The following is a 25294-nucleotide window of genomic DNA, read 5'->3' as shown; positions in this document are numbered from 1 at the left end:
ATGTACATAGGTGGAAGTGGGCGATTTAATACCCCACATACTCAAGAATAATAATCAATAATGTTTAAAATGGAATCAGCTCGGCACTAAATAATATTCCATGCCAACACCCAAAATTATGCCACAGAATTGACTGCTGAAAGAGCCTTTTCCCCATAGCCCTATATACCCGTAACCACAATATTACAGAAGACATTAAATTACAATGCAAAAATCTGCATGCGAAAGTTTCCATAATATAAATATGTGCAAACAAAAAATTATATTTCTACAAAAAAATAAATATCGTAGAATTTTTTAATTAAAATTTTTGATTAAGGCAACAAACCAACCAACAATGGAACTTTTATGCAAAAATTAATTCCGAATGGAGAACAAAATGGTGAATTTCTGCATTTGTGATGCGAAAGTTGATCAAACTATTTGCAGATCAACTAATTAGAAGCACTTCCCTCCTTGCACTAGCTGGCACATATCACATTACTTCCTTGATAATTAAATGAGTGTGGAATGTTTTTGACGAGTGCAAAGTCAAAGAAATATTTTTGCACAGATGGAATATGCTCTGCCCTTGTAGATGCTCTATCATGGGACGGTTTAACTTTCAGTGAAAATGTCTGGCAATGACGAGTTCCTCGCTCACCAAAACTGAGCCTACACTCCGAATCTACCGGGGAAGAGGAGTGACGAGAGATATTGAAGTACCATGTACTAGCGCTGAAATGCAGATGATTATGATATTTGCCGACTGGCAGAAACTTTTTTAATAAGTTTGTCAAAAGCAAAGTCTGGCAGAGGCCTCGCAGAAACTTGTCTGTTCCGCAGCGGCTCCCCTTCTCCGCGCTAGACATTTGGCATTTGAGCTGTTGAGCAAGTTTTATCCGCAGGCAGGCAGTCATGGCTCGAACAGGCATCCATTGACCTTTGACACCTACGCAACACCTACTCGGGAAGGTTTTCGCCAGTCAGCAGTGGTAAGAAAAGGCAAACAAATTTAACCAATTACTCTCAAAGCAAATAAGCAATCAACATAAATATCATTTTATTTATCTTGCGGCTGCTCATAAATTCAGCACATTTCTGCAATTTGTAAGCGGAAGCTCACGTCTCGTCTCTCTCTCTTGCTCTCCATCAAAGGTCAGCAGCAAAATGATATGTAAACTATGATTTTCATTAATTATTTATCATCGTTCGACTGATAATTGCTGATTTATTGCCCTTAAAGTCTCTGGCAATTATAGTTTATAAACTAATTGCTAATTCTGATACGTGAGTGTGAGAGCCCCTTTCTTCTATCTCTCTGACTCTCTTTTTTCTAACTTTTGCTTCTCAAGCGCTCTCGAGTCGCTCATTCTGAAAAGGGGTAAATTTCCGTTCCATTCCAAGTGGCGTCGGTGGTGTAATGGTCAGCATAGTTGCCTTCCAAGCAGTTGATCCGGGTTCGATTCCCGGCCGACGCACAAGTAATTTTTTTTGGTTCTTTTTTCACTTTTGTTTCATATTTTATTCTTAAGCATTCTAGCATTCATTTTTTTCATTGCCATATGTTTATTTTTTCAGCATGGACTTACTTCACTGTGTTATTATTGGTGAGTGAGTATATTTTTTTTTTACATTTTTGTATCTAAAAAAATTAAATCAGATTTTCTATCACAATTACTTCTTCGTCAAACAATTATCTCCCAAGAGACTACATTTTGACTACTTTAAACACCTGAATTTAAAGTAAATCCTTATAGGGATGACCAACCCACCAATCAAATAATTTATGCAACATTTGTCTGCCATAATTCATAATTTTCCAAAATAATTGAGAGTAGAAAAAAAAAATCCAACTGTTCTTCTATTTGATTCGTTTTCATTTCCCGTTTGATGTGACGTTTTGCATTTGAAATGTGATTGAGCGGCCAAATCAAAAGCTGAGCCGAAACACAAATTATCCATTAGACCGAATGTCCATTCTCTGTCATCATCATCATCAATAGCATTATTATCCCCACAATGTACAGTTTGGTTATTATCAATTCAAGGCGATTAAACGTTTATCGATTGACACGACATGGCTGGTGGTCCCCCCGGTTACCCATTTCCCGATCCCCATGCCACATGTACCCCCAATAGCATTCCCATCGCTGCTGTCAATGCTGTCAACATAATTAACGGCAAATGTCTGGGCCTGACTGGCAGCCACCGTCTCAGACATTGGCCCATGACAAGAAGTTATGCGATGGCTGACGATGGTCATAGCATTCCCGATTATAATCTCATCGCTCCCGTTGTAATTTCCACGCATAATTACACGAAATATGTAAATGAGTGAAGGCGTCGCCCATCATTGACTTTGACTTTGGATTTCCTCAGAGTTTCCTCCTTCCAAACCTGCAGATCCTCGGCATGTTGACCCCACAGTTTGAGATTCTGGGCGGTCTTGGCGGTTATTGTTTGTTTGAATTATTTATATGAAAGGTGATTACGCGCAATTAATGCATCAATGCAATGAGGGGGGAATATTGAATATATTGAATACCTATGCTGCACATACCGCACAGGATAATTGCGGACCATAAATTGCCAAGTCAGGGGATGAGAGATGCCAAAAGAAAATTCAATGACTTGACGCTGGCTAATGCTCGGGGGCCTGCTGGCAAGTCCGTCTCCTCCTCTCTTCATCGTCTAGTCGATGTCATTGGCTGCAGACATTCTCTAGACATTGCATCCGACCAACCCGGCCAGACCAGCCAGCCAGCCAGCCTGCCCTGTGGCCATATCTCATTGTCATAACGGACAGTGCTGACAGTAAATAATCCATCAATAATTGCATCCTGCACTTGCCTGTGCCTGCTCTTTCTCTGCCCCTGTCGCTGTCGTTGCTGTCCCTGTCCCTGCCTCTGCCTCTGCCACCAAACTGTCCGTCCTGTCAGCTTCGAGTTTTTCCAGTTGCCTGCCCGTGGGGCTTTCCACTGGCATTGGCCATGGCCAATGCTTTATGTCAATTGTGTTGACATTAATCATGGCAGTTTTGATTGTTGGATGTCGCTGCCCACCCAAGGCACTGACAACTAGCAGAAATCCCGCACTAGCTCTGTATCCAACGCTTTGGGTGTCCACTGGAACTGGTCTGTCTGCTGAGCCTTTGGGGATCTCTGATGCTTAACCAAGTTGTCTATTTCCAAAGATTATGGCTGGGATGGGGTTAGTTTGCAGCTGGAATGTTGTTCTAGTTGATCCAGTTGAATAAACGGGGAAGATTGGCCAACAGTTTTTCTACAATTTTAATTGACTTTTGAGTTCCAGTTGGTGAATCATTTGCTGAGATTTTCGCAGAGTCCCCTCCCCCTCAATTATTCACTTTCTCTTCTCGGTAAGTGCAACTCTTCTGCACAGCCTTCACCCACTTCCGAGACATTTCTATGTCAGCCACAATCTTTGAGTCTGCCCGCCTCCGCCTGAACCCTGACCCAAATGCGGCGCCCACAAGAGCGCACCTGGTGGAACCCTAACCCGACCACCCTTCAGGGCATTCGTCTGCTGGGGGCTCTTCAGTGGCAAAATAAGCCTGATGGCAGCTCTGGCGGCCACAAACACTTTTACGCCTGGATGCAGTCACGAGCACCACTTTGTGTCGAGCGGTTTCGAGAGGCACGAGGCAAAAAGGTAAGCGCCAGTCAGCCAGTTGCTGCATGGAATGGGTTGAGTTTTTCTCTGCTTTTTTTTTCTGTGTGTAGCAAAACGTGAATGAAACGCCAAAGCATAGACCGCACACAGCAGGCCATGCAAATGCTCCCACCAAAGAAACACGGAAAATGCCGCAAAATGGGCACCAAAGCAAATTCACTTTTCCAGCAAAAAGTTCTTCACATGATTATGGTTGCTGTTGTTGTTGCTGTAGTTGGATGTTACCTTTGCCAAAATGTCACCATTAGTTGGCCCGGAAAACACTCTGAAGGATCGCTTTCACTCTATGTTTTCGCCCTTGAATAATTTGTGTTAAACAAATGCGAATTTGTTCGCAATATCAAAATTACTTCAAGTAAATTGAGCGTCTTTCATTCAGCTTTAAAAACTATTCTCTTTTTTCGGTCCTTGACCAAATTGCATTCTCGTTTCGCACTAGTTGTACAGTCGACCTAGTTCTGTCGATAATTACTTTACTGTCCCAATGCCTTCCACCGACCGCATTTCGTAGTCCTTCTTCGTTATGACCACAATTGTCAAGGGCAGCGTCAAAAGTCAATGCAAACACCGAATATCAACGCCAACAACACAACATCCAATAAACTGTCAATTACTTGAGCTATTTTCAATCAACACGAGGCAAACAAGGCCCTCAGGCACACACACCCCCACACTCAGCATCAGCATCAGCATTGAGGGACTCGACTGGCACACGCATCGAGCGAATTACAAATCTCAAACGCACAATAAACGCAATTACAAGCGTGATGAGAGAGAGAGAGAGAGTCCTCATGCAGTTAGATAACTAGAGAGCTAGAGACATGGAAATAGTGGGACAGAGCACAAACCACAGGCCACAAAAACGTGGGTGGGCGTGTGCTGGCCAAAGGGAAATCGAAAAGCTAGGCGCAAAAGGATTTATGCAACTACCAAACACCCCACGACAGGGATTGGGATTGGGACTAACACTGGTGCTATGGCCTTCATCAATCAGTCTATAGTCACTGCATATGGCCAGCATGATTGAAGGCCATTTGTGAGAAAACAGCAATTTCTGATAAGTGGATGGAGAGCAGGCAGGCCAGCATGAAACACTGGTCTAAAGGTGACCAAATAACCAATCAGCATTGAATTTTTAACACCAAAATCCATGAAGAGTCGATACAGTGCGTAACGTAACTAAAAGGCGTGACTGTGAGTTAAACATTTCGATGTTTGCCATTTATTGAGAACTTTCAATCGATTTATAGCTATTCCAACGCAGCTTTAACTTGGTCCCTGGAAGCCAAAACCCATTGCCTCTCTGTCTCTCTCTTGGTTTTCCAAATAAAAGTTTTGTTTCCATCAAATAGGCATTTACATATGTATGAATGTGTGTCAGCAAATATTCAGCCACAAAGATACGACAAAAGTTCAATGCATAATAAATATTTTGTGTCTTATGAGTTTTGGCTCACATTTCGAGTAACTGTCCCCGCCCGTCTGCCCGTTGACAATGCCCTGAATATGATAAATACTTGCAAATTGTTTATTCTCTGTGGCAAATAAATCAAGTGAGTAACAGAGTGTGTGTGTGCGTGTACATCCATGAAATGTATCCGAGGAGGTGTAAAATCCATGTCTGACTTATTCATGAATCTTAATTGGTCTTCGGTGAGTTGTTGACGCTTGTTCTCGCCGTGTACTCATATTATTACGGATTGATTTGCTTTTAATTTGAAAAGTTTTCCAAGCTCTTGGGGAAGTTTCCGACTTCGTTGAATAGGTGCTGCCTTCGTGGAATAGTTTCTGCTTGATTCATGGGTGGATGACTAATCGAATACAAAATCAGAAATGTTAAAAGGATTCACACCAATCGTCTGGGTTTCAGTCATGAGTCTTCTCCTGCTGTTGCTGCTGCTGCTACTCAAGTCACAGCTCTCGAGCCTTCTTCCGCTGATGATCAGCACTTGGAACTACACGGATGCCAATCGCGAGGCATGGCTCGTGCTCCGAACAGGTTCCCTGCGTACGCGTCAGGCAGTGATTCAAGGCTGCCTGCACTGCCAGTTTGCGGACAATTGTGGCCGCCTTCTTGGCGGTGCATCTGCTCCCGATAGTTCTGGCGGGATCAGCCTGGAAGCGGCTCTAATTGTCAGCCAAACTTCTGGCGGAATGTGCGTCCGCTGGCCAATGCCAGTTGCGGCAAGTACACGCCGCTGCCCCATGAGAAGCACCAGCGGGAGATGCGTCAGGAGTATCCCATCGAGCAGGGTCATCACGATCAGGTGGGTTTTCTGGCCCTCGACACGAAAGGTTACATCCATGCGGCCAGCCTCTCGAGCGGAGTTCGTTTCCGCATTCCCGGCCGAGTGGGCGATGCTGCTGTGCCCGGGGCCGGCATCTATGCCGACAATAAAGTGGGTGGCGCACTGGCCACCGGAGATGGCGATGTTCTGATGCGATTTTTGCCCGCTCTGCTGGCCGTTGAGGCACTTCTTACCGGACAGTCACCGGCCGAAGCGCCACACGGAGTTCAATGGTGGCCTGGTGGTGGTCAGCCGTTGGTGCATCTACGCGGCCAGCTGTGCCGGACTGGATGAGTTCCAGTTTGTGGTTAGCGGAGAGGGGAGTGTCAGCTACATGCCAAGAGTGAAAATAATCAAATGCTTGGTGGACCGAGGGGTAATTTCTATTTAGCACCCAAGAAGATAGTGATGACAGGGAGGGAGGATGTCGCTGTGCAGCGAGTGAAGTGAGTAAAGCTTAAGGAAGAGATGGACTTCATAGAGTTTGCTGAAGAATAGAAGAATACATTGAAGAAACGGACATAGAAATAGAGATGGATGAGGAGAACCCAAAGGAATGAAAGGAGGACAAGCGATCCATCTTGCACGGATCTTCGGGACATTTGTTGCTCCATCAGCTTGGCCTTGCTCCACCTTTTCCGTTGCGTTTTCCTTTAATATACTTTTGAGTGGATTCATTCGCTCCCATCCGCATGTAATGTCCAATCTGTCCCGCACTCATTTTCATTTGTGTCATTTTCCCTGCCCTCAGACCGTTGCTAAAAAGTTTTGCCACCCTCCACCACCACCACCTTTGCGCTCTGTAGCTCACAATTTTTATAACCATTTCAGTGTTTTTTTGTTCAGTTTTCCATTCGTTTTTCTTTTGTTTTCCTCTGCACGCATTCGTATCCCCCAATTCATCTGCTTTGCATATTTCCTTGTTATTTTTTTTCTGTATTATTTTTGCGTTCTTTTTCCATTTTGGGGGCTTAGTCGGGGGTCCACCCCACTGAAGCGCTCCCTTCCCGCTTTGCGTTGCGATTGTGTAACGTAATCCCCTCGTGTTGGTTTCCTTTGCAAAGTCTGCTGTAAATGTATGCAAATAAGTACAGTTGTGCTTTAATTTGTGCAAGTCCAACAAAGTTTTCGACGGGTGTGACCTTACCATTAAAGTTTTTTCCACGAAAAACTTTCCAAACCAAAAGAAAATCTGATATAATTGAAATGGGGATTACCCTAAGCTGAACTATTGTGCCGCCGCACCACTTTTGAGACGCTTTCGAAGAAGAACCACAACTATGTACAATCTAGGTACAAGGAAGTACGTGGTTCGACAATGCTTATGAAGAGCTGAACACTTCATTCAATTAAAAGCACAAATGTCTTACTCGGCCCTATCTACCACACACCACGATTATTTTTTTGTGTGTCATAAAAAATGATTGCAATAACTCACACACCGATCCGCGGCGATAAGTCAAAGATAACCCAAAGGGACATAAAATACGTAAGCCGATTGGCTAGCGATGGGCAATCGAAAGACATTTCATTTGGGTTAAGAAATTGACAAAAGTTGACGATAACAAAACCCCCCAATAGAATAATAATAATATTTATAATTATAAAAATCAAAACAAATGTTCATAAATCATAATTTAATTCAATGAAATCTTCAAGCAGTTATGGTCATGCGTGTGAGTCATGGTCAAAATATCATGCAGTTAACGTTGCCTCAAAGATAGATAAGATCCCACAAAATCCCAGCTGTGGTTCCACTTCAATGGTCATGCAAACACCATGCGTTTCGTGATACTTGAAATCAGCACTAAACTGAGGAAACATCTTGAAGTTATTTGCCCTAGAACTACGTAATTATACCGAGTAATTGTATTTGGCAAGGGTATGCTGTAACTCGTTTTTAGGAGGAGTCTTTTTGGGTGTTTTTTGAACAATATTTTAAAAATGATTCCACAAAAAATGCCAAAAATTTTCTGAAGCATTTCTGGAACTCGAAGTACTTTGGGAACAACATTTTAGTTGTATCTATTTAAAAGTAAGAATATTATTTGTGGAATAATAATAACCCAAATGGTGCCATAGATCCGCTCCTGAGGTATTCTTTAGTCGAAATATTAACCATATAATTCTTGATTTTATTCGTTATCATTAGCTGTGAGGGGTAATGTGATTGATGTGGGCTGTCGGAGGGGGCGCAGGGACAGTTTCAAGTGGCTCAAATAACTTTGAATTTTTGGTGTAGTGTTTTCGAAATCCAACTGCAGTTTAGTTTCAGTTCTGTTAGGTTTAGCAAAGGTGTTGGTTGTTCGCTCCACTATCCCTTAAGAAATATGCTGCAAGTTTGGTCTGGATTAATTGCCTGTCTGTTGGCTGTTTTGGTCGTCCCGCAGACCCTTGCGTGGGAGTCGCCAGAGCTGCAGAATGCGGCAGAGCCGCCTCAGTGCTACAGCTGCGAGGGCATCAATTGTCTGAGGACAACCAAGCAGAATGTGACCATCGGCTGTGCCGATCGTCTGGACATTTGTGTAACCATCTACGAGGACTGTGAGTTTGCTGGTGTACAGGTTCCTTAATCATTTGAGACGATCGAAAATCATCTCTTTACTAGTTGCTGTCAGCGAGAGGGGCTGTCTGTCGCAGATTTCACTGGCAGGACAGGCCAAGTGCCAGGCGAGAAGTCCAGAGTGCCACAAATGTAGCGGAGAACTGTGCAACAATCAGGGACGCAGCGACTTCAAGTGCATTCAATGCAGCGGCTCTATAGTAAGTTTCTCCTGAAATACCAATTCCAAGTGCTTTACTGATATACGCCCTCTCCGCTCACCGTTAGTCAGACACCTGCAACGAGGGAACCAGCTCCTCCTTGAAGGCATTGCAGTGCGGCCTTTCGACTGCCAGCAATTCCTATTGCTATGTCAAGATCGTGGGCGCGCACCTTCAGCGTGGCTGTGCCCTGTCTCTGAAGGAGCAAAAGACTTGCCTCGACAGCACTGATTGCTCGCTCTGCCTCCCGGATAGCTCTCTTGGCCAGGACGTGGCCTGCAACACTTTCAACTTGGCCTACCCCAAATCGAATGCAGGATCCCTCCAGGGTCAAAAGATGTTTGGCCTAAGCTTGGCTCTCCTTAGCCTGCTGGCCCTTCTTCTGGTCAATTAGTAATTTGCCAATTTGGGGGAAAGAAAATCCAAATGAAATCCAAATAAATGAGAATTAATCAATCACCCAATGAATGTTTTTGCTTTGCCTTTTGTCCAAATAATCGATTAGTTGGTCATGCGAGAGGCATGTGGGATGATTGTGGGAAATGGAAACGCACTGAGTTCTGTGGAGAGCACTCCAAAAACGGCTGCACATACAGTGATGGTCAGTCAAATAGCAACAGTTTGGCACATTTAATTTTATTTATTTTAGGTATGTTTCAGTGTTTTTGTTAGGTGTTCTTCTGTAAATCTAAATATGTGTAAGATTGCTAATTATTTTATGCTTGATAAAAGTGTACTGAATGTATCCTTGAATCTCCTAAAACTAATGCCTGCCCAATTTTAAGATCTTCTCTTGTCGGCAGTCGAGGCAAGACTAGTTCCAAAAACTATCTAATATTTATTATCTATCCGCGTCAATTGTTAGCTTAGATAATTTCGTATTCTTTGAATCTGACAATCTCGAGATCCGCGATAGGGGTGATTATTGTGTCAGGTGTTTGTACCTATGCCACTGTCCCGTGCTGTCGGCTCTTCACACAGCACACTCAAGTGCTCGGCCATTTACACACATTTGCACACTCAGAGTGTAGAGTGGGGAGTGAGGAGTGTGGAGTGGGGAGGAAAACGCACTTGAGTGCCCTCCAGTTGGTCATTTGGAGTGGCTGGCGGTATAAAAGTCGAGCACATTGGCCAATTGCTCGACATTTGAGGCAGCACAATGAAAGACACAGCAATCCTGATCACGCTGGCGCTTGTATGCCTGGCGGGACATGCGGCAGGCAACTCCATACTCACCTGCCACAGCTGCGAGGGCGCTCAGTGCCAGCGTAGTTCGCTCCACAAGGAGCAGAAATGCGTCGATTCCCTGGACTACTGTGTGACCGTCTTCGATGAAGGTGAGTCTGCCAACTGCAGCAGAAGATCACTAATCACTGACCCTGCTTGTTGGATTATTATAGCTGAGGTGCTGTTCAAGGGATGTTCCCTGGAGATCCCCAATACGTTGCGTGCACGCAGCCACGATTCCCACTCCATCCACAAGTGCAACACAGATCGCTGCAACACTGTGGGCTCGGCAAAGTATGCCTGCATCCAGTGCGACTCCAGCAAGGTAATGGCAGGGCATAATGTCTCTCGATACTTTTGTTAATCTGTTGCACTCTTTTAAGGACTCCAATTGTGCTGCTAATGCCGCTACCTTGACGGCCGCACGCTGTGCCGCTCCCACTGCCCCCAACTCTTACTGCTATGTAAAGGCATCGGGCAGCACGACCCTGCGTGGCTGTGCCACCACGGAGTCCGATCAGCAGAGCTGTCTGGGAGACGCCAACTGCCTGCTGTGCTCCCCGGGTGACATCCGGAACTGCAATGCCGTCAATATTTCCGCTACTTCGACCCTTGGCAATCGTTTCACTCGCTTTCTAAGATAATTTCTTGATTAAATATGAACTTTTGGGCAACAAATAAATGAAGTGGTTTTGCTAATTAGAATTAAATAAATCAATCCAACAGATTTCTAATAGATAAAATCACGGATTGTTGATTCTTGCATTCGAAATTATCAGAAGAATGCAAAATAAATTGGAATACGAATTAATTCTTATAAGATACAAGGCACAATTATTGAAGGTCGATTGTTGAAAGGAGAGAAAAAACATAGACAGAGATCTTATAAGCAAATCAAAGACCTTCTCTAACCATTGGAAAAGTTATCTCTTCGTATCTCGAATAGGTAAATAAATATGAAATTTTAACGATTAATTTTGGCCCGAATGATCGATAATGTTTGATTAAATGGCATATATGAATATTAATATATTTATGTACATTTTAACTGTACAAAATTGACTTTTGTCACTAACTATTTTATGGTAGTTTTCAATCTTAATGGAACATGGCATGTAGTCCATCTATAATACTTTGACAACTGCATTCCCTGTAAAAGTCTTCCGCGACATTCTCTGATGCCCTTTGAAGTCCCCCCACGTCAGCTGAGTGCAATTAACCTTCAATTAGAGTTGTACCTAAAGACCTATTCAATCCACCGCATTTAATCTAAAGAACTTAGATAACGACAAAAAATTCCATTACCATTGTTAACTTGTTTATTAGCTCGTGACTAAGGAACTACTCGAGGAACTGCACGAAGAAAAACAGTGACCCACTCGAGTGTTTGGGGGGTGCTTAGGCAACCCCGCGAAGACAACAGGCGCTTGTTTGTTTGCGCAAATCTGAAGAGATGTCAGCGGGTTGTAGATTGTGTTTTGTTTGCAGCACCCTTGAGAGTGTGCCTGAATTGTATATAAATCGATGGGCTGGTGGGAAGGCGCTTCCAATGCCTGAATCGCCTTCTGTAATGTCAAACCCCAAATGTTCTGCTCTTGGATTAGTTGTTGGCCTGCTCCTGGCAAGCGGCACGGCGTTGGCGCTGGATAAATGTGTTTACTGCCGTGGAATCAACTGCCAGAGGAGCAGCTACCAGGCGGAAGAGCAGTGCTCCGATGTACTGGACGCCTGTGCGAGTGTCTTTGAGGGTGGCATAGTCCAGGCCCAGGGCTGCCTGGAGGGTCTCGAGGATGGCTGGAGGGCACAGTGTCAGGCGCCCTCGAAGGGTGTCGATTGTGAGATCTGTGTGTCCGACAACTGCAACACTGTGGGCTCGGAGAGAGCCGCCTGTCTTCAGTGTGCGGAGAGTGAGGTGAAGTTTTGAATTCAATTCGCTTAATATAATCATTCGATATTCGATATCCCCACAGGATGAGCAATGTGTGAATGCTCCTCAGCTTCTTATGGCCCAAAGTTGTGCGATTGCGCGTACTGGCAGAAGTTTTTGCTACTCGAAATTGGTGGGAGAACGCCTGGAACGGGGCTGTTCCTTAAGTCTTTCGGATCAGATGGATTGCCTGGCCAGTGGCAGCTGCCAGCTGTGCGATCCTCTCGAGCGGCCACATTGCAACGATGAAGTAATCGACTTTAGTGCAGCTCCAGACACAACAACAGAATCTACTTCCACATCGACTTCCACACCGATTACACCAACCACGCAATCCACAACAACACAATCCACCCCAACACCGCAGACAACACCAACCACACAACAACCAACAACAACTACTCCACAACCCACAACTGCAACACCCACAGCACCAACAACGACAGCCAAACCCAATTCCGCGTTCAGTTTGCACTCCTCCTCCACCACGACCATTCCGTTGATCATCGTGCCATTGGTTGTATTTATTTACACCCTTCATAAATAATACCAAAATTCGTTTATGCTTTTAGCTTTAATTCCCACGGCCTTCTCTTTAACCTAATCTACTTATGTATTGTTTAACTAATTTTTATGGTATCCAATAAATACTGTCCGCGCTCCATTACAATCTATACCCGAACATACATAAATGGAGCTTGGGCTGGTATATGGCTTAATAGTGCCAACTACCCAAAGTTCGATGTTGCTGTGGATTGTTTGTGTAATTCTTGGATTCTATTTCGGTTTAAGATAGCCCAAAAAGTTATGAAGTTAAATCTGTTATACAATAATCTCACAATTGATTGTGAAATTGTTGAAATCGATCATCAAGAAATCAAAACCGATTCTCACTTGTCCTTAACACGAAATTCAAGTCATCTTAGATTATGAAAGATTATCAAACTAATTGGGAAATTCCCAATCAATCCAGATTAGTTGATTAGTTGGTGCTTGGCAACCGGAATCATTGGCATTAATCTATGTTTCAATGCTATAAAGTTTGTATAGGTATTACCGCAGAAATAGGCTAAACTCTTTTTATATTCTTATTCATTTAAAAGAACAAACTGATAATGATTCAGAGTTTAGCGAGTTCAACGAGTGCATTCAACTGGCGTTAGTCAGGATATTATTTATTAAATGAATTCACCAATTATTTAATTAATTCTTTTCACAAAAGAATCGACGGTCAGCAGTTGAATGAACATTTTCAGAAAGCCTTCAAAGATTAGAAAATATTTCTAGGAAACCCATATCAGGGCTTTTCCATTCTATGCCAAAAGATTTACGACCCAAAAGATTAATGTTTTGGGAAAGGCGCCATCTGTGAGATGTCCGAAACTATCGGTAAAAGTCCCATGAAATGCTCCTCTTTGGATGATACTCGTGTAATATTTGAAGTGCATTTAATTGATAAGTAACTAAACTACGTCAAAAGAGGACTGCAGTTTGCACAGCATTTAGTTGGAGAGCAGAACAGTTTGTCGTTGCTCTTGCCAATGGCCTCTCTTGGGCTAAGCCGTCCGTCTAATCAGAAAAATATGTACACATGTACGAGTGTACATACATATGTACATGGGCTATGTCCATCGGAGAGCCTTATCGAAGGTGTTCTAGACTCGCATTTCGTTCGATTATGATGGGCTTATCTGGGTCGTTGTTTTTGCTTTTTTTATGTTAATTCCCCCCCTTCGCACTTGGCTATAAACAATCGGGTGAGGGGGGAACGGCCAAATCGCTTTATCGGCCATAGAGCTATGTATATGGCAACAGAGAGTCCCCGCCATATAATCGCTGTGGCCATTAATATACAGCAATAATCAAACAGCACCGATAGGAAAGTCCGATCGATCGATCGATCGTTGGCGCTTTTTTCACTTGACGTTGGCAAATCTATAAAAGGTCTCGCAGCGGCCAGCACGAAATTAGTTGCCCGAATCCATTTTTGTTGGTAATACGCGAGTGTGCACGGTTAAGAAGAAAAAGGGTTTGAAGAGCCCTCGAAGCGATCATGAGAGTAATCGCTGTAGGAGCAGCCTTGCTGCTTCTTGCACTAAGTGCAAATCAAACAAGTGCAAATGGTAGGTGTGAAAGAACCCAAAAAAAAATCGAGAAAGGACAAAAGGATAATCCCTTAACTGAAAGTGATATTACAGTGCTCAAGTGTGTGCCCAAAGATAAATGAAAGAAAGTGAATAATCAACTCAAAAACTTCAACGAACTTATGGATTAACGAGAGACAAGAATCAATCATCTTCAGTGTCCTAACTACCAAAATGTTCGCCCTATCTTATCTGCCTGTGTGTTATTCCCCTACCAAAACTCAAATTAAAAGGAAAACCGACATTGACATTTATGAATCATGTCTCTATATGGCTCTACTAAAGCTTTATCTTTGCAATAGAGTGGACTAATTCATGATTACATATTGCCTATGTACAATGTACCCATAAATATGTAACCAATTTTGATAACCTGTTGGGGTAAAAGCTTTCGCATGTATTGCTGCTCTAACCCTTTCATTTCCACAATGAAGGATAGCTTTCATATCTGTCTTGTTGGTTTATCAAGTTGTGAAACACTCACAGCTTCGAGTGGTCTTGATTTCTATGGATTAAGTTGATTTTGTTTAAAGATTTTAAGTGGCGTGGACTTTGAACAGAGAAAACCGAAATATCCGCTAGTAGGCGGACTTTTTGATGTGCGATAATGTGGCTTAAAACTCTTGAAAATATCTAAAACCAAAGACGACTTTAAGGGGTTCTTTGGAAAGTTCACCTTTGGACCTGATAACCTGATACAACATAACCTGATACCTCGAATAAATCACTTTTAAGGCCACTTTTGAGGTTGTAATGGAACGTAATACTGGGAAGCAAATTGCTACGATATGTTCACCTTCAAATGTGTATAACTTACCCCATTTAAACTCACTTTTGACCAGTAGTTCCCATGATAAAAGAACGTCAAAAGGTACATTGGAATATCCCATGCTTTGCCTTGACGTCACGCAATATATTTGAGTCTTACGTAAAGACATTGAAGCATAAAAAAAATTAATTTGCTACGATAATTCGGGGATAAGTAGATATTCCTCCTCTAATTCGCACACTTTCACTTTCCCGAAGAACATTTTGTACTTCCCTGTTTCTATAGACGAGTGCCATATAGATTATAGAGACGATCGCCATTGAATTGACATTTTATGAGCCTCAATACGGCAATTACTAATTTACGATGTTGATAAAGAAGCGACCCTCGTGCCGGCAGCTCCAACATTCCCATATACTGGACCCATAAATAACAACTAATTCGATTGGGCCGAAAGGCACATAAATACTGGCGAATACGTAACGATCCTCTCCGCGTGTGCTGATGATATAGCGAAAACATTTTGGCATTTATTTGCATTGATTTTCGAGAGATTTTGAGCAATTTTGAAAGCAGTTTTTGAGTGAACAAAGTTATCCTTTAGGAGCCAAACTAATAACCAAACTAATAACCAAATTAAATTGCAGATCCCTTTGTACACAATTGGCATTCGGGCTTCATAAATTGCTACGAATGCGATAGCCTGGCGGAATGTTCCGCCGGCTCTGGCACCCTGCGCAAGTGCCTCGACAACGATGCCCAGAGCTGTGTGGCCATCTTCGACAGCGACGGTGCTGTGGTGCAGCGCGGCTGCAGCGACAATCTGGTGACGAGCTGCTCGGCGGACCAGGACAAGTGCTACCAGTGCCGCTCGAATGGCTGCAACAACCTGAAGACCGACTCGGAGCTGGTCGATTGCGTGTACTGTGACGCCCAGAGCGATGACAACTGCGTCTTCGACATTGAGCTGGTGCAGACGAGGCGACGATGCCATCAGCAGTGCATCACGGCACTGTATCCCACCACCAGTGATGCCAAGGCACCGCTGGAGCTGGTGAGGACCTGCCTGGACGATCTGGAGTACGATGATCGCGAGGCCTGTGCCGAGGGCAGCTTTCCGAACTGTGTTGCCTGCACAGGAGCCAGTTGCAACCAGGTGGAGCTGGGTGTCCGTGGCAGCTGCAACTCCTGCCGTGGGGATTGCTCCTCTCCGCAGCCACAGACCTGCCGCGCCGTTCCCGCCGACGATGATGTGGAACATTGCTTCATCGAGTTTGATGAGAGCGGAACGCTCGCCGCTCAGGGCTGCCTCAGCCAGTTCAATGTCAGCGATGTGCAGCTGCTCGAGGAGAGCAAACGACTCTGGTACTGCTCCGGCGCGGACAACTGCAATGTGGCGACTGCCCTGCCCACGCCACAAAACTGCAAACTGTGCAGCTCCCGCACCGATGCCGATTGCGCTGTTGATCCGGAAGAGGTGGAGTCCGAGACGGAGTGCGGCAATCCGGTGAACACGGACTGCTATGCGCGGATCCTGGCCAATGGACACACGGAACGCGGCTGCCTGACGAGTCTGGAGGGTGAGGAGTATCTGGAGTGCCTGCGGGAAGGCAACACCACGCAATGCGCCAAGTGCACCGGAGAGAAGTGCAACCTAAAGGTGAATATTCAAAGTTCAACTTTGGCTTGAAGTCACTTTCTAATCCCTGTCCCTTTCAGCTACATCCCACCGAGCGTTTGAGCTGTCAGACCTGTGACTCGAGTGAGGACTCCAAGTGTGAGTCCTCTCCGGCTGCCGCTGCCCTCTGCCTGCTGCACACTGAGAGCCAGCAGTGCGTGACCAGCCTGGATCTGGCGGGTAAAACGCATCGCGGCTGCAGTGCCTCGCTCGAGTGCGACTCGAAGAATCCCCAAAAGTGTCAGCTCTGCTCCGGCTCCGATTGCAACACTGCAAACCTGAAGCGTCTGGCTGATGGCAATCCGGGTCCCTGGCAGCAGGAGTTGCCGCTCAGCTGTCAGAGCTGCGTGGACGCCGCTTCCTGTGCAGCCAGCAGCATTGAGGAGGTAACCTGCGCCACCGAGGCAGATTACTGCATGACCATCTTCGATGCAACGGGTGCGGTCAGCGCTCGTGGCTGCAGCCAGGTGGTGGAGGAAACCTACAGCGTGTACTGCGATGCCAATGGCGCCAGCTGCCACAACTGCAACTCGAATGGCTGCAACAAGGCCCGATCCCTGGACAGCTACCGCGAATGCATCTACTGCGATGCCGAGAACGCCGATTGTGCCCGCAATCCTGCGGCAGTTGAGGCCAGACGCAGCTGCAATGGCCACTGCATGACTGCACTGCGACCCCGCTCCAATGGCAGCATCATCTACGACACGGTGCGCGGCTGCCTGGACGACAAGGACGAGGCGGATCAGCAGCCGTGCATCGATGGAGCGGACACCAATTGTGTGGCGTGCGACGCCGACGACTGCAACGTGGCACAGCTGGCGGAGGAAACTCTCAGCTGCTATCAGTGCTCCGGCGACGAGTGTGGCGATCCCAGTGCCCTGCAGTGCACTCAATACAATCCCGAGGATCGCTGCTACATTCTGTTCGACCAGGATGACGGCGACATCACATCCATGGGCTGTCTGTCTGATTTGGAGGATGACTTTGTGGACGAGAACTTCCACTCGCTGCTGTTCTGCAATGAGACGAATTGCAACTTCTTTGACAATCTGCCCACGGCGACCAGATGCGTGGCCTGCGACTCCTCGGAGGATCCCAACTGTGCCGTGGATCCCAGCAAAATTACGCTAATTGGCACCTGCGGCGTTCTGCCCTACACCAACTGCATGACGCGTGTGATAAGTGAGTCTAGATCAGTCGATCAACCAATTCAAATCATTAAACTATGATCTTCCTTCTTTACAGATGGCATTACCCAACGTGGCTGTGTGAGCAGCCTGCCAAGGGAGCAGCTGACCGCCTGCCTGGCGGGCAACGGCACCTGCCAGGTGTGCGAGGGTGAACTCTGCAACTTGGACATCTATCCCGCCGATCGTCGTCGCTGCCAGCGTTGTGATTCTGTCACGGATGCCAGCTGCGCCTCTGCCCCGAATGCAGACAGCGTTTGTCCCTTCTATCTGGTGGATCAGGGCTGCAGCGCGAAGCTCGTGAATGGAGAGACTTATCGCGGCTGCCAGCGTGAGTTCACGTGCGATGACTCCGACAAGCAGCACTGTCGCGTCTGCTCCGGCAAGGATAACTGCAATGTGGCGGATCTCGAGAGCTCCTTCATTGGCTATCCCGGCAAGTGGGCCACGCCGCCCATCAACTGCTACACCTGCAACGGCACCGACTGCCAGGGCTCCAGCCTGGGCGCCCTGAAGAAGTGCGTCGGCAACGATGAACAGAACTGTGCCACAGTGTTCGACAGCGCGGGTCTGGTGGTGCATCGTGGCTGCACGGATCAGCTGTATGCGGATGAGGACCTGCTCCAGTACTGCGACGAGCAGTCGGGTCGCTGCAAGTTCTGCAAATCGACGGCCTGCAATGATGCCCGGGAGCTGGACACCTACGTGGATTGCCTCATCTGCGATGGCGCCGATCAGGCCGAGTGTGTGCGCAAAGTGGACGATGTGACGAGGAGCGTGTCCTGCCAGGGCAGCTGCTTCACCGGCCTCTATCCACGTAACACGGCAGCCAATCCCATACTCGATTTGGCCCGCGGCTGTCTGGACGATCTCGAGTACGACGATCGCTTGGCCTGCACCGCCGGCACCTTGGACAACTGTGTGGCCTGCACGGCAGCCAGTTGCAACAATGCCGCAGTGCCCGAGGATCGCTTGAGCTGCAACTTCTGTGTGGGCACCGACTGCGCGGACACCGTCAGTCAGCAGTGTCTGGGCTACCGTGCCGCGGATCAGTGCTACATTCATGTGGGCGATCTCAGTGTCGAGAGCATGGGCTGTGCCTCCGATCTGGAGGACACTTTCCTGCTGGCCAATCGCCGGGATCTGCTCCTGTGCTCCGGCGACAATTGCAACACGAAGGACAAGCTCAATCTCGTTGGTGTTTCCTGCAACATTTGCAACTCCACCGGAGATGCTGGCTGTGTGGCGGGTGAAGACATCTCACTGATTGCCGTCTGCCAGCATTACATCAATCCCGAATGTTTCAGCCACATCAATGAAGGTAATACGACAGTAGGTCGCCTGGTAAAACATCCTGTTAAACATCCTTTTTGTATTTCCCCAGATGGCGTGCTGGAGCGTGGCTGCCTGATGGACACGGATGACGAGCTCTTCGACGAGTGCTCCAGCGGCGACAGCAGCAGCTGCCAAATCTGCAGCACCAACGGCTGCAACTCGGAGGTTTATCCCGCGGACTGGCTGCAGTGCCTGCGCTGCGACTCCGCCAGCGAGGCAAACTGTGCCACGTCGCCCACTGGCTACGGCAGCTACTGCCGCACCTACGACAAGGATGACGCGTGCGTCACGAGTCTGTCCAAGGGTCGCACCCGTCGTGGCTGCCAGTCGGAGATCAAATGCGACGAGAGTCAGGCTGGCAGCTGTCGCGTCTGCTCCGGCGAGAACTGCAACGATGTGGACCTTCAGTCGGGATATGTGGGCGAGCCCGGCAAGTGGCAGGATCTGCCATTGAGCTGCCACGTGTGCGCGGATGTCGCTAGCTGTGCGGCGGTGGGCACGGAGCCCACCAAGTGCGAGGGCAACAACAAGCAGACCTGCGCCACGGTCTTCAATGCAGAGGGTCAGGTGGAGGCCAGGGGATGCAGCGACTCGGTGCAGTCCGCCCATGCGGACTACTGTGATCTCAACGGGGACAGCTGTCCGCAGTGCAAGTCGGATGGTTGTAACAACGCCCTCAGTCTGGACTCCTACGTGGACTGCTACTTCTGCGACGCGGATGAGGACTCCTCCTGCGCCTGGGAGACGCCCACGAGCACCAGGAAGTGCCAGGGTCAGTGCATGACGGGCCTGTATCCACGTAGCTCCGCTGTCGACTCGGCTCTGCTGCCGGTCCGTGGCTGTCTGGATGATCTAAACGAAGCGGAGCGCACCACCTGCGCCGCCGGCAGCCACGACAACTGCAAGGCCTGTGAGGGAGCCCGCTGCAACGATAACGACATCATCGCAGATCCCCAGGAGTGCTACGTCTGCTCCGATCCCGAGTGCGAGGATCCGCTGGAAACCAAGTGCCTGGCCTACCGGCCCAACGATCAGTGCTATCTCGCCTACAACGCGGGCGACGTGGTGGCCATGGGCTGTGCCAGCGACTTTGAGACGCAGGTCATCCAGGAGCTGGTGGCCCAGAAGCTCATGTTCCTGTGCAGCGGCAACAACTGCAACTTCTACGACATTGTGCCCGATCCAAACACCTGTCTGCAGTGCAACTCTCTGGTCGATTCTCGCTGCGCCACCAATCCCAACCAGCTGCTGACCACCGACATATGCTCGGACCTGCCCTACACGGAGTGCGTCACGCACATCGATGCCAAGGGCACCACCACTCGTGGCTGCCTCTCCAACCTCGCCAGCGATGACTTCTACAGCTGCCTCACCGGCACCCACGGCGGACTCTGCGACACTTGCACCGGCAGCAACTGCAACGGACTGACGGTCTTCCCCGTGGGTCGTCGCAGCTGCCATCAGTGCGACTCCGACAGCGACCCCAACTGCGCCTCAGCACCCAGCAGCAGCACCGTGTGCCCCGTCTATGCCGATGGAGACAGCTGCGTGACGACTCTCCTCAATGGCGTGACCCATCGAGGCTGCAGCTCCAGTCTGAGCTGCACGGATCCCAGCGATTCTCGCACTTGCCGCATCTGCAGCGGCGCCAATGGATGCAACACCATCGACTTGGATCTCATCAATGCGGATGGCTTCCCCGGCGTTTGGCAGGAGGTGCCCATCAGCTGTGTGGCCTGCTCGGGCGCCACAGAGTGCGCCGCAGCCACGAGTCTCGAGGCGTGTACCAGCTACGACAATTGTGTGACGGTGTTCGACGCCAGTGGCGCCGTGACAGAGCGTGGATGCTCCGAGAAGGTATTCGAGGCATCCAGCTACTGCGATGAGCAGCCCGAAAAGTGTCCACGCTGCAACTCGAACGGCTGCAATGTGGCCACCAGCCAGGACTCGTATGTCGAGTGTCTGGTGTGCGACTCCAGCGAGAATGCCGCGTGCCTCGCGACGCCCGCCTCGATCGGCAAGACGCGCCAGTGCCACGAGAGCTGTGTGTCCGCCTTCCGCCCTCTGTTTGGGGAAACGACGGATCCCAGCTACGCTCTGGTGCGCAGCTGCTACGACGATCTGGAGAAGGAGGACCGTGACGCATGCAAGGCCAATGCCAAGGCATTCTGCGCCACCTGCGATGGGGCCAAGTGCAACACGGAGGATCTGGTGGCCTCGCGGCACAGCTGCCTCGTCTGCCAGGGCGACGAGTGCCAAAACGCGCAGCCAGCCTCCTGCGCCAACTACAGGGAGAACGATCAGTGCTACATTCAGTTCGATGAGCAGCGTTCCGTCATCGCCCTGGGTTGCCTGAGCGAGCACAGCCACGAGGAGATCTACCAGCTGCAGCGTGCCAAGCGGCTGCTCACATGCAGCGCGGAGGATTGCAACACAATTGAGTCCCTGCCGGAGGCCCATACCTGTGCCCTTTGCAGCTCCCGCACTGATGCCAGCTGTGCCATTGCCCCGGGCAGCGTGACCAGCTCCACCAGCTGCCAGCTGACGGGTCTGCCCGAATGCTACTCGCGTGTCCTGTCCGACGGCAGCACCGAGCGCGGCTGCCTGTCCAGCCTGGAGGAGGACGAGTTCCTTGCCTGCTACAACGGCACCACCGACACCTGCCTCTCCTGCCAGGGTGATGCCTGCAACAAGGAGGTGTATCCCGCCAGTCGTCGCTCCTGCCACGTTTGCAACTCGGAAACTGACGCCACCTGCGAGTCCGCACCGAGCAGCCTCACCGTCTGCTACCTGTACGAGCCGGAGGATCAGTGTGTGACGAATCTGCGCAACGGAGTGACCTACCGCGGCTGCTCCACCTCCCTCAGCTGCGAGACGGACGCCAAGTCGTGTGTCTACTGCGAGGGCGATGGCTGCAACCAGGTGGATCTGGCCGCCAAGGCGGACGACAATCATGGCAAGTGGCAGGATCTGCCGCTCAGCTGTCTGAGCTGCGCGGAAGCCACCTGCCAGGGTGCCAGCATTCCCAGTGTCAAGTGCCAGGACAACAACGAGCAGGACTGCCTCACAGTCTTTGGCGCCGACGGCGTGGTCAGCCATCGGGGCTGCCACGACACGGTCGAAGCGATTGCCAGCGTCGCCACCTACTGTGCCGCCAACGAGGCCAGCTGCCTCGCTTGCAAGTCCAACGACTGCAACAATGCCACTGCTCTGAGCCAGTACGAGACGTGCATCTACTGTGACTCCTTCAAGGATGCGAGCTGCCTGTGGGAGCCACTGCAGGAGGGCCGCAGGACACGCCAGTGCCAGGGCGGCTGCATGACGGCGCTGTACGGCAGCTCGGACACCGGACTCGACCTCATCCGCACCTGTTTGGATGACAAGGAAGAGGCCGATCGACTCACGTGCTCAGACTCCACCTGCGCCGCCTGCAGCGGTGCCTCGTGCAATGTCCAGACCCTGCCCGAGGATCGCCTCAGCTGCTACACCTGCGCCGGCGACGAGTGCGAGGATCCCTCGCCGAAGCTGTGCGCCATCTACAAGCCCAACGACAGCTGCTTCCTGTGGATGGACGAGGACAACAGCATCCAGCAGCTGGGCTGTCTGAGCTCTTTCCGCAACCAAGATCTGGAAAGTGTCATCAAGACGAAGCGCATTGCCGTCTGCGAGGGCGTCAACTGCAATGTCCCCCAGCTGCCCGTGCCCGTCCGCTGTGCCGTGTGCGACTCTCGCGAGGATCCCACCTGTGCCACCAATGCCCAGGCCGTTGGCAGCTTTGACACCTGCAGCCAAATGCCACACACAAGCTGTGCCACGCGTCTACTGAGCGGCAAGTACAAACCGCAAATCTAAAGAGTGTCCATGCTAATCTTTGTTCTTCCCCTATTCCCGCAGATGGTGCCACCACACGAGGATGTCTGTACGACTTGGAGCAGTCTGTCTTTGCCGCTTGCCTGCTGGGCAGCGACTCCAACTGTTCTGTCTGCTCCACGGATGGCTGCAACCGAGAAGTAAGCCCGGAAACGCATCACCCATAAAAGACCTCCTGCTAACTCAAGTCTGGAATATCCTTTTAGGTCTTCCCTGCCGATCGTCAGGTGTGCTACACTTGCACCTCCGAGGATGACTCCTTCTGCGAGTCGGATCCCAGCTACGCCTTGGCCTGTGCCTGGGTCAGCGATACGGAGACGTGCAAGACCTCGCTGACCAATGGAAATGTGACGACACGCGGCTGCAGCAGCAGCCTGGAGTGTGATCTGAGTGACTACCGCAACTGTCGCAGCTGTGTGGGCAGCGAGTGCAATGCCATCGATCTGGCCAATCGGCACGATGATGGCCAGCATGGATTCTACCAGGAGCTGCCGCTCACCTGCCACAAGTGCGAGGGCGAACAGTGCCACAGCTCGCTGGGACCGGCTGTGACGTGTGACCAGAACATCGAGCAGGACTGCAAGACCGTGTTCGAGGCGGATGGCGTGACTGTGCGTCGTCGTGGCTGCTCGGATGATGTGGATGACTATGAGGATCGCTACTGTCGCCAGAATCCCGAACTGTGCCCCAACTGCAAGTCGAACGAGTGCAACGATGCCTGGAGCACCGAGGAGTTTGTCAGCTGCGTCTACTGCGACTCGGAGAAGAATGCAACGTGCATCACGGATCCCACGAACAGCGGACTGGGCAGGCGACAGTGCAAGGGCCAGTGCCTGGTGGCACTCCACGGCAAGCACATCATTCGCAGTTGTCTGGACGACAAGGAGCTCTACGATCGTGTTGACTGCAGCAACGATGAGAGTGGCACAGACTGTGCCACCTGCACCGCGGAAAGCTGCAACACCTTTAGCTATCCCGCGGATCGACTGAGTTGTCACGTCTGCGCGGACGCCGCCTGCACGAGCAGCCGCTCCGAGGCCTGCTTGGAGTACGACACGAATGACTATTGCTTTGCCAAGTACAATGCTGGCGTCGTGGAGCTGATTGGCTGTGCCAGCAGCCAGAACAACACCATCCTAGAGGAGTGGCAGGCGGCCAACCAGCTGTGGACCTGCACCGGCAAGGAGTGCAACGATCTGAGCCGCCTGCCCGAAAACGATGAGTGCGTGTCCTGCGACTCCAGCAAGACCTTGGAGTGTGCCCAGAACCCGGCAGCTGTGAGCACCAGCATCACGTGCCATGTGCCCAACTCGAGATGTGTCACCCGCCTGGAGGGCAGACTCACAATCAGAGGCTGCCTCAGCGCACTGAGCAACACAGAGGCTGCCACCTGTGAGGCCAACGGCAGCTGCTCCGTCTGCTCCGGCAACAAGTGCAACATTGAGATCTTCCCCGCCAACCGTCGCCGCTGCCACATCTGCAACACTGCTGCACAAACGGACTGCTCCGTGGATCCCAATTACCTCGCCGTTTGTCCCATCTACGATGCCAACGATGGCTGTGTCTCGGCCATGGCCTTTAACGGCTATCTGACCCGCGGCTGTGCCACTGAAGTCCAGTGCCTGATCAGCAACGATGACTATTGCGAGGAGTGCAAGACAGATGGCTGCAACAACTCCTATCTGCGCGGCGCAGCAGCTCATCTCTCCGGCATTGGTCTGGGCCTGACCCTCATCGTTGCCTGGGCCATCAGCATGCTGCGATAGTCTGCCCTTTCGCCCTACTATACGTACATTTAGTTAGCTTTATAGAGTAGAATATGCTTACCATAATCAGAGCGCCCCCAGATCTACGTTCGATCAACAAACGATTTGTAAATAAACCAAACGAAAATATGAATTTATTTTGAAGGAAATAAGTAGGAGGAAGAGCGCGAATGTTAGCCCCAAGAACGTTTAAACTCTACTTTGTTTAGATTTCAATTAGGGTTTTTCAATTAGGGATTATTCTTGTGAGGTGCTCAGATCAGTGACGTTCATCGTTCAAGAGTTTTGCTACTTTTGCAGTTATTCTGTAAGAATTTGCATCTAAAAATCTCCCAAGATGCTCTTTTCTTATAGATTCCTAGACTTCCTTTTGCTACTTTTGCAGCTATTCTGTAAGAATTTGCATCTAAAAATCTCCCAAGATGCTCTTTTCTTATAGATTCCTAGACTTCCCAGACTTTTTGCTGGGAATTTCTGCACTTCAGTTCCAGTGTTTTGGTTGCCTTAACGCCTGTCTAGCTTCAGTACCTTAAGATTTCCGGTATACAGATGACTCAGCCACCTCCTCGCCAACGTATTCCACGTCAATTTTTCGCTCGAATAAAGTTGAAAAGTGAAATTGCCTTCTCGCTGCTCAAACAAAGGAAAGAAAAAGTTTCCAAAAC

At 49.3% G+C, this 25294-nt stretch overlaps 5 protein-coding genes and 1 non-coding gene across 7 annotated transcripts; all 6 read left to right on the top strand.

The window, feature by feature from the left end:
* Nucleotides 1-1388: 1388 nt before the first annotated feature.
* On the top strand, nucleotides 1389-1460 carry Trnag-ucc. Its single transcript has one exon. It is a non-coding gene; the product is annotated as a tRNA-Gly (tRNA).
* A 4087-nt stretch (nucleotides 1461-5547) lies between these two features.
* On the top strand, nucleotides 5548-6448 carry LOC117892607 (L-asparaginase-like protein GA18140). Its single transcript, XM_034798948.1, is given in 3 exon segments — nucleotides 5548-5805; nucleotides 5808-6178; nucleotides 6180-6448. Coding segments are annotated over 3 exon segments (804 nt in total). The 3' UTR covers nucleotides 6355-6448.
* A 1788-nt stretch (nucleotides 6449-8236) lies between these two features.
* Nucleotides 8237-9190, top strand: LOC117890116. The gene is made up of 3 exons (XM_034794787.1): nucleotides 8237-8507; nucleotides 8572-8726; nucleotides 8794-9190. Exons 1-3 carry the CDS (start codon nucleotides 8294-8296, stop codon nucleotides 9118-9120), a joined length of 696 nt encoding a protein of 231 aa, XP_034650678.1. The 5' UTR covers nucleotides 8237-8293; the 3' UTR covers nucleotides 9121-9190.
* Nucleotides 9191-9862: 672 nt separating this feature from the next.
* Nucleotides 9863-10655, top strand: LOC117891525. The gene is made up of 3 exons (XM_034797025.1): nucleotides 9863-10063; nucleotides 10127-10278; nucleotides 10337-10655. The coding sequence occupies exons 1-3, from the start codon at nucleotides 9886-9888 to the stop codon at nucleotides 10595-10597; spliced, it is 591 nt and encodes a 196-aa protein (XP_034652916.1). The 5' UTR covers nucleotides 9863-9885; the 3' UTR covers nucleotides 10598-10655.
* An 837-nt stretch (nucleotides 10656-11492) lies between these two features.
* On the top strand, nucleotides 11493-12576 carry LOC117890155 (mucin-2). Its single transcript, XM_034794847.1, has 2 exons — nucleotides 11493-11865; nucleotides 11924-12576. The coding sequence occupies exons 1-2, from the start codon at nucleotides 11503-11505 to the stop codon at nucleotides 12425-12427; spliced, it is 867 nt and encodes a 288-aa protein (XP_034650738.1). The 5' UTR covers nucleotides 11493-11502; the 3' UTR covers nucleotides 12428-12576.
* A 1256-nt stretch (nucleotides 12577-13832) lies between these two features.
* LOC117892034 lies at nucleotides 13833-24762 on the top strand. Of its 2 annotated transcripts, none has more exons than XM_034797959.1 (7): nucleotides 13833-14003; nucleotides 15441-16453; nucleotides 16513-17653; nucleotides 17717-18979; nucleotides 19043-22822; nucleotides 22888-23003; nucleotides 23070-24762. In XM_034797959.1, the coding sequence occupies exons 1-7, from the start codon at nucleotides 13934-13936 to the stop codon at nucleotides 24627-24629; spliced, it is 8943 nt and encodes a 2980-aa protein (XP_034653850.1). In that variant the 5' UTR covers nucleotides 13833-13933; the 3' UTR covers nucleotides 24630-24762. The 2 variants fall into 2 exon arrangements, with proteins under 2 accessions (XP_034653850.1, XP_034653849.1); XM_034797958.1 differs by having other exon boundaries at nucleotides 15435-16453.
* Nucleotides 24763-25294: the final 532 nt, after the last annotated feature.

The sequence above is a fragment of the Drosophila subobscura genome, chromosome E, assembly GCF_008121235.1.
Source record: "Drosophila subobscura isolate 14011-0131.10 chromosome E, UCBerk_Dsub_1.0, whole genome shotgun sequence".
Taxonomy (NCBI): domain Eukaryota; kingdom Metazoa; phylum Arthropoda; class Insecta; order Diptera; family Drosophilidae; genus Drosophila; species Drosophila subobscura.
This window is presented reverse-complemented; position numbering and strand designations above follow the sequence as displayed.

Excerpts from the sequence above, each read along its gene's own strand:
- LOC117890116 (XM_034794787.1), top strand. The coding sequence starts at position 8,294 with ATGCTGCAAGTTTGGTCTGGATTAATTGCCTGTCTGTTGGCTGTTTTG. Across the intron at positions 8,508-8,571 it reads TGTAACCATCTACGAGGACT|TTGCTGTCAGCGAGAGGGGC; the intron begins GTGAGTTTGCTG and ends TCTCTTTACTAG. Across the intron at positions 8,727-8,793 it reads TTCAATGCAGCGGCTCTATA|TCAGACACCTGCAACGAGGG; the intron begins GTAAGTTTCTCC and ends GCTCACCGTTAG.
- LOC117891525 (XM_034797025.1), top strand. The coding sequence starts at position 9,886 with ATGAAAGACACAGCAATCCTGATCACGCTGGCGCTTGTATGCCTGGCG. Across the intron at positions 10,064-10,126 it reads TGTGACCGTCTTCGATGAAG|CTGAGGTGCTGTTCAAGGGA; the intron begins GTGAGTCTGCCA and ends GGATTATTATAG. Across the intron at positions 10,279-10,336 it reads TCCAGTGCGACTCCAGCAAG|GACTCCAATTGTGCTGCTAA; the intron begins GTAATGGCAGGG and ends CACTCTTTTAAG.
- LOC117890155 (XM_034794847.1), top strand. The coding sequence starts at position 11,503 with ATGCCTGAATCGCCTTCTGTAATGTCAAACCCCAAATGTTCTGCTCTT. Across the intron at positions 11,866-11,923 it reads TTCAGTGTGCGGAGAGTGAG|GATGAGCAATGTGTGAATGC; the intron begins GTGAAGTTTTGA and ends ATATCCCCACAG.
- LOC117892034 (XM_034797958.1), top strand. The coding sequence starts at position 13,934 with ATGAGAGTAATCGCTGTAGGAGCAGCCTTGCTGCTTCTTGCACTAAGT. Across the intron at positions 16,454-16,512 it reads GAGAGAAGTGCAACCTAAAG|CTACATCCCACCGAGCGTTT; the intron begins GTGAATATTCAA and ends TGTCCCTTTCAG. Across the intron at positions 22,823-22,887 it reads TGCCACGCGTCTACTGAGCG|ATGGTGCCACCACACGAGGA; the intron begins GCAAGTACAAAC and ends CTATTCCCGCAG.